The following is a 7,516-nucleotide window of genomic DNA, read 5'->3' on the forward strand; positions in this document are numbered from 1 at the left end:
AAACTATTTTTTTAACACCACATCAACTCTCTCAATCAACCAAATTTTGGTTCAATTTTCCCCAATCTTGGCCGGTTATGGAAGGAGAAAAGGAGAAGCCAAAATTGCCATTAATTCCCCTTCAACCACTACCATCCCATCACCTTAACTTGTAGCCTTCTAACACACTCAACATATAACCAAAATTTTTGGATATAACTTCCTAAGGATGGCCGGCCAAGTGAAGAGAAAAAGGAGAAAAAAAAACTAATCATTAGTCCTATTCACCTCTCTCATCACATCTCATCAAATCACACACACTAACCTACACCTTGTACTTTTGTCCATTCCCTTAACTTACTCATTAAAACTGTCCAAACTCATACTGACAGTTATTTTCTCCTGTATACGGGTTCTGGATGCTAGGTTGTACTGTGCTGGGAGATTCTTAAAATTAAGATTCTCTAACTGTATCTATACTGGAAATTCTTCCGTTTTAAAGTACGGTGAGAATTTATCGATCGAATTTACTTGATCGGAAAAATGTGAACTTAACGTGAAATCTGCTACAGAATTTAGGAATGCAGATGTTAATTCCCTAAATCCTTCAATCACAAAATGTACATAGTATAATGATTTTCCCGGAAAATCCTTGACTTGAATACATGAATTATATTATTAAAATTATGGGATTTTTTTCTTGGTCACTACACTAATTGTGGTAATATTGCTGGTGTAGCTTGCAGGGAAAGTGGCCAACTTGGTTCAAGGTGTGATTAAACAAACATATGAAAAGGCAGAAGAGTGCTTGAATACTAATTACTATGGTGTCAAAAGAGTCACAGAAGCTCTTCTTCCTCTCTTGCAGCTTTCCCCCGGAGGAGCAAGGATAGTCAATGTCTCCTCTCTCAGGAGTGAGCTAAGAGTAAGTCACCATTTTTCTCAATCATCATTTAGGCATAATCATGATTATCGTCACCATCTAATCATAACGAACAAAATATCGAAAATGAACTAGGAGATTATGCCCTTGTTTGTTTCACTAGTTTAGTTCAGTACAACTTAGTTTAAACAATGAGCACAGTTTGAACTGACGTTAGGTAAGCATGCAGTTTGAATTATATTCCCCGTTTGAACTGACTTAAACGGCTTAACTTAGAGTTTAGCTCTCCCCTCAAATTTAACCGTTCAAACCATTTTTGAACAGTAAAAAGTGCTCACTCTCTCTGCTTTTCACATATACCAAACACAAAGTCGAATTTTATTCCTTGTTCAAATTAAAACTTTAACTACACATCAAAACGTCAATTCAAACTACAATTTAAATCACGTAGTTTGAATTTTTTCTGTTCAAATAAAAAAGTTCAAACCAACAAAATTCAAACTAGCGAACTAAATGAGGGCTGTGACTATAACTTCGCAAATAATAAGAGGGTTTTATACCTAGTTTCAGATTGTTGTGCTTTTAATAAAAATGAAGTGGAATCTAAAAGTTAGAAATCCAGCTTCTCAAAATAACTTTAAAATTGCATTTTCTTTGTGCAAAGTGCTTTTTTATACTTTTGCTAAACGGTATGGTTGCATCAATTTTTTTTTTTTTCTTTAATTCCAAACGAACTTAATCTTGTTACATGTATTATATACACTTCAGCCATAAACAAGGCGTCATTTGCACACACAAAAAAGAGTAAATTTAATTTGTTTCTTTTAAAAGTACTCTCCTCTCAAAACACAATATTGCAGAGAATTCCAAACGAGGGCATAAGAAATGAGCTTGGGAACATAGAAACTCTAACAGAAGAGAAAGTGGAAGCAATTTTGAGAAGATTTCTTCATGATCTGAAAGAGAATGCACTTGAAACCAATGGATGGTGTATGATGCTGCCAGCTTATAGCATTTCCAAGGTCACTCTAAATGCTTACACCAGAATTCTGGCCAAGAAATATCCAACCATGTACATCAACTGTGTGCATCCTGGCTATGTCAATACCGACCTGAATTGGCATACAGGCCCATTAACTGTTGAAGAAGGGGCCAGTGGCCCAGTTATGGTGGCCCTTTTACCTGATGGGGGCCCAACAGGTCGCTACTTTGACCAAACCCAGTTGGCAGAGTTTTGACTCTTGATTTTTCCGCTCAAAAAAAAAAAAAAAAGTGTCCATCTGAGGAACCTCCTTTCACTAACCCTTCGAATCCTTGTTCCTGTTATTATTATTATTATTATTATTTTCAGACATTCGAAGTGAGATTTGTCTCTTCGTATGTTGCTATTTGGGACAATGTTTTATTGCCGGCAAAAAAAAAAAAAAAAAAAAAAAAAACATATTTGAAAAGCTATAAAATTCATGTTGATTTTCTTCAGTCAAGAAATCTGCACACTCAAAATTTGGGTCGCTCTTCATGACGGAGTGACAAGTATACATAATGAGTCATAAATATCTTTTAACGAAAAATAAATAAATAAATCGAAAATGTGAGCTGTGAATTATATGGTTTTTCTTTCTTTTGCAAGAAGAAATGTTCCAACATATTTATGATACTTCAACAAGTATCTACAATACTAATGGATAAATTTTACACGTACCGTGGGGCGTGGACTTCATCACGAATAACGGACAAAGTGTCATTTCTCCTATCATGATAATTAATTTTTAAAAATAATAAATTATTTTGATACCTTGTATTATATCGAAACATTTTGTCGATTCCCTTTCTTTTTAATAGAGGTGTGAGTGGGGAAAATTTTGAGCTGGGCTGGGAGAAAAGATCGGCCCAGTCCAGCCCAATTTGAAATTTTATAAGGTATTTTTAAAAAAAAGAGAGAAAGAGAAAAATAGATCAAGACTTGAGATGAATTAAAATTAATAGGCCAATAGTTTACATAAGTTAATAAATATGTCAAATTATTGTTTACGTCCTTAACTTGTCTGGTTATGAACCATAACTTGACAAGTTATTGTCCATAATTTACGGTTTTTATGAATAACTTGTCTGATTTTGAACCATAACTTGATAAATTTATCAATAACTTATCTGGTTATGAACCATAACTTGACAAGTTATGACCTATTAATTTCTATAACTAAAAGTTAACCTATATACTTTCTTAAACTTTTCATATTGGCATATTTTTTACTATTTTCGTTAAAAAAATCTCTCTAAAGGAGAAAGGATCAGCCAGTCCGACCCTAAGCCCAAAACATTTAGGGTCGAGCTGGGTCCAGGCCAACAATAGCTGGGCTCGGGCCAACCCGTTTAGTTCGGACTAAACATGCAGCTCTAATTTTTAATAATATTAAAATAGTACCCTTACTATTTTAGAACATGTTTTTTTGGTATTTTGAGGTTGATTTTTGAGATATGAAAAGTCAAATTTACCCTGATCACTATTTTCTCACGTGGTTGACCCAAAATTCCATTTAAATAACAATAATAAAAAAACTCTATCGGATTGTTGACACTATTGGTTTGGATTGTTAACAGTGTCACTAAAACTACAGATAAGGTCAAATGAGAAAATAATGATAAGGGTAAATTTGGCATTTCATCTTTCAAAAATCAACCTCAAGATACCATAAGTTATCATTTTATATAATTAAAAAGAAAGGATACTACCAGCATATTTAAATATAACACAAGATATTAAAATAATTTTATCCCTTAAAAAATAATTATATTTACACTCTTAAAATTTATTGATACCCCTAACAATTATTATTCTTTTAATAAAGATTTGAAGAATCTATCTTTTCTAGATTATTATTTTTTTAATATCTAATTTAACCTTCTCCTTTCATACCCCACTCAACGTTAAGCTTTAAGCTTGATTTAATTTACAAAATAGTAAATCACTTTCAACTGTTAATATTGCTATATTTCCTTTTAAAAAATATTGTAATTCATTAATTATTTTTGTTTTTTATTTGTCAATCGTCCTTTTTTTAATTATTGTGTTCTTTTTTATCGTGTTCACTGCGTTATAGTTTTATTCAGTGATTTTTTTTGTTTTTTTTTGTTTTTTGCTTTTATTCAATATAGTTCTAGACGTTTTTCAGTTATCAGCTTTTGAGTGTCCACATTGCCGATGAATGAATATATATATATATATATAAATGAATCTTTAAACAAGAGCAAGAACACTCGTACCGCAACTTTAAAAAATATGGAATAATTTTTTTTTTATCACATTTCAATAAAACAGAATCACCGAAGAACAAATCACGACATAGTAAGAATCTTTCTGAAGACGAAATTAGAGTAAGTAAAGATGTGGGGGGTATTTTTAGTCGTTTGAAAAATATTTTCTAATTATAGTTAATGTGGGTGTATATTTTTTATTAATGTGAAAAAAATATTATTTTTATTTATAGTTAATGTGGAGTATATTAATGGGTTTTAATAAAATTTTAATATAGGGTTTAATTGTAATAAACATAAATGATAATTTGATAGGGACATTAATAAATTTAGTGGATGCAAATATAATTTTTCTTTTTAATTTTATTTTTTAAGGACCGTCTGGACCCGAGTGACTCAGGCCGGATAGTCAAACTTTCAACTCTAACTTTAAATATTTAAGGGAGAAGAAGGGAATTAGTCAAGATGTAGAAAGAACTAAAATTAGTAGGCCAAAATTAAATAAATAGACCAATTTAAGGTAAATCTAGATTTACAAACACATAAATTTTCAAAAATACATGTTTGATAGGAAGGACAAAAAATATGATAGAAAGGAAATATGGAAGTGATGGAAAATAGCAATGATGGAAAGGAAATTGATTTTCTTTTATGTTGTTTGGTATGAGAAGATGGAAAGAAAATGAGTTTACCTTCACTTGTTTGGTATTGGAAGTTAAATTGGGAGGAAAGAAAAAATCTTACTCGTAAATTACTTTTATACCCTTAAATTTTTTACTTGGATGTTGACGGAGAAAATTGTAGTTTAGTAACTTTGCTCACTTTAATGAGTTGTCCCCATTTTCCATCTCATTTTCTGCCCACTTGTGGAAAGAAAAAAAATAGTGGGGCCCACATGTATTATTTTCCACTCTATTTTCTCTTCCTTTATCTTTTCTCTCCTATCAAACAATCTACATTTTCATTTTCCCTCCTAAAATTCCTCCACTTTCTTCCTTCCTTCTACTTTTCTTTCCTACCAAACATACTCTTAAGTAAAAATTCTCACTCAAAACCTTAATACTTGTCTCTTTCGTCACTCTCTCACCTCTCTCTCTCTCATACTCATCTCTCTCTCTCTCTCTCTCATACTCATCTCTCTCTCTTCACTCTCTCACTGAAATTATCAGCCTCTTACTCCCTTCCCGCTGTCGCTCTCTCTTTTCCCTCCGCCATTCTCTCTCACAATCCTTGTCCGCCACTCTACTCTCTCTTCCCTCTCTCCGGCACCGATTGAAGCTTCGTCGCCCTTCCTCCGCACAAAAGTCGGGTTAGAATCTTATCTTGGAGCAGATCCAACGACCTCCTCTGTGAAGTTCGCCCGTCCTAACTCCGACTAACATTAAAGGTTACAAAATTAACATATTATGGTAGTTTATACAGCATAGCCTGTCATTATTGCTTACTGCATCTCCGTTGTTGCTTCAAAACAAAGAATAATGTTCAATCAAGTTGTTGTACTAGCATTGCTTTTGTTTGTCTATGAAATCAGAATAAACTACGTATTTATTGGCCATAAACTGCCAGATTATGGTTAGGTGAAATTTTTAGTTTGCGTTGCTTGCTTTATTGTAATTTTGTAAATCATGTGAAAATATTTTACTTTAAAAACCGTAATTTTCATGCTGTAGGTGAGATTCTTAATTACCTGATTTTCAGTAAAACAAAATCATCTACTTGTCCAGATTTATTATCCTCTACTGCTAAGTTATGTGAGAACACCCATTAAAAAGGTGAGATTAACTTTTTGTATGCGATATTTATTTAGCATAGCCATAAAGGAATTAAATTCTTTCTTAGAACGTATTTATCATTTTTATTAAGAATCGTGAAAGTATGTAATTTCTATTATAATAATTAATTAAATCCTCATAATTATGTCTTCCTTAATTGTCTTTACAAATTTGTACTAAGTTAGTATTTAACTAATTAATTAATTATCTTATCTATATAATAAGTCTAATAATTTAGTTAATTAATTTTAATAATTAATTAACTTCTTTAACCATATTCTAAGTCTAATATAATATAATTAATTAAATTGTTATCCATAGGTTAAACTTTTAATAAACTTTACTTTACTGCACTTGATGGGCACATAATAGTGTTAAGGTCTGTATTTAACATCGTAAAATTAAAGGTCTAGCATATCGGCTTTTACGATTTTCACTTACACGCTTATTGAAAACCGTTAAGTTTTATTAGAAAACCATATACGACGTTTAACATAAGCAAAAACATACCTTGTGAATTTCATTGTTAACGTATTTCGTGAAAATCATACGCTTTAAAAGACTATCTTAATTAAATTGTAGGCAAGGTTTGTACATGCCTGGATTTCGAGCTAAACGGTCTCAGTAGTACCTCGCCTGTCGTGTCCCCCTGTGTATTCCTCGAAACTAATTCTGAGAAGAACCATGAGTGCTATGAATGATCCTTGGGGACCATCAAAATGTTAAACACTAAATTCTGATCTTCACATGTTCAGTCTAAATTGCCTTGATCAGCGTGCAGTCAGTACTGTACTATTTTTCTCAGAGTTGAATTTGGTCGAATGGAGGTCACGTTGCTTTCAACATGTCGAAACGAGTCAGGGTATGGTCTCAGATCTTCGATAGGACATCAGGAACCTCAATAATATAGACTTGCCAGAGCCAGCTACTCGCGGCGGTGCGTGGCAACTCGTGCGGCGGCTCTGGTGGTCGAGTGTGTTAGGAATAATGTCCTAGAAGCATGAGATGTAATATGATATTTATTATTTATTTAATAAAAGAGTTTATTCATTATTTTATGTGCATATATTTATGAATATTTTATGAATATCAAATGAAAATTCCATGATTATTTATGTGACCTTAAACGTTGTATATAAGTGTTATATGCGAGAGGATAATGTCTAAGGATAATAATAAAAAATGATGTTCATAATGAATTTAATTAAAGTTCAGAATCTTTAATTAAAACATTATTAATACATGTCATTCCCATTTAGAATGGAACGGTGTTATCCACATTGTTAATATGACGAGATATTGAATGAGTGTATTTCACATAATGAGATTATGTGGAACAAGGACACAGACACAATATGAATTTCTAATAATTTTTGTTAAGTATAGAAATTCTAATTGAGTCTATTGATGGTCATATATAGAATGATCTTAATCCTGAGTTCTTAATTGACTCCTATTTATGGATTTGTGTTTTTTGATTTACTCGGTACGGATTCTGAGATCTTGAATCGTATTCCTTGTATTTTAGAGACATGATGAAATAGGTAGCTGGGAATGTTATTATACGAGATGGAATCCATTCATTCTTGAGATAGAAGTAGATAAATAATTCTCTTGAGGGTTGATT

At 32.0% G+C, this 7,516-nt stretch overlaps 1 protein-coding gene across 1 annotated transcript in view; it reads left to right on the forward strand.

Moving 5' to 3' along the window:
* Nucleotides 1–2,169, forward strand: part of LOC21405364 (short-chain dehydrogenase/reductase 2b) — a 16,797-nt gene extending 14,628 nt beyond the window's left edge. Inside the window, exons 4-5 of the mRNA XM_010095536.2 lie at nucleotides 719–904; nucleotides 1,723–2,169. Coding sequence (XP_010093838.2) covers nucleotides 719–904; nucleotides 1,723–2,100 — 564 coding nt within the window. The 3' untranslated portion in view covers nucleotides 2,101–2,169. The remainder of the gene's footprint in view (nucleotides 1–718; nucleotides 905–1,722) is intronic.
* Nucleotides 2,170–7,516: the final 5,347 nt, after the last annotated feature.

This window comes from Morus notabilis, unplaced genomic scaffold, assembly GCF_000414095.1.
Source record: "Morus notabilis unplaced genomic scaffold, ASM41409v2 Scaffold306, whole genome shotgun sequence".
Classification (NCBI taxonomy): Eukaryota; Viridiplantae; Streptophyta; class Magnoliopsida; order Rosales; family Moraceae; genus Morus; species Morus notabilis.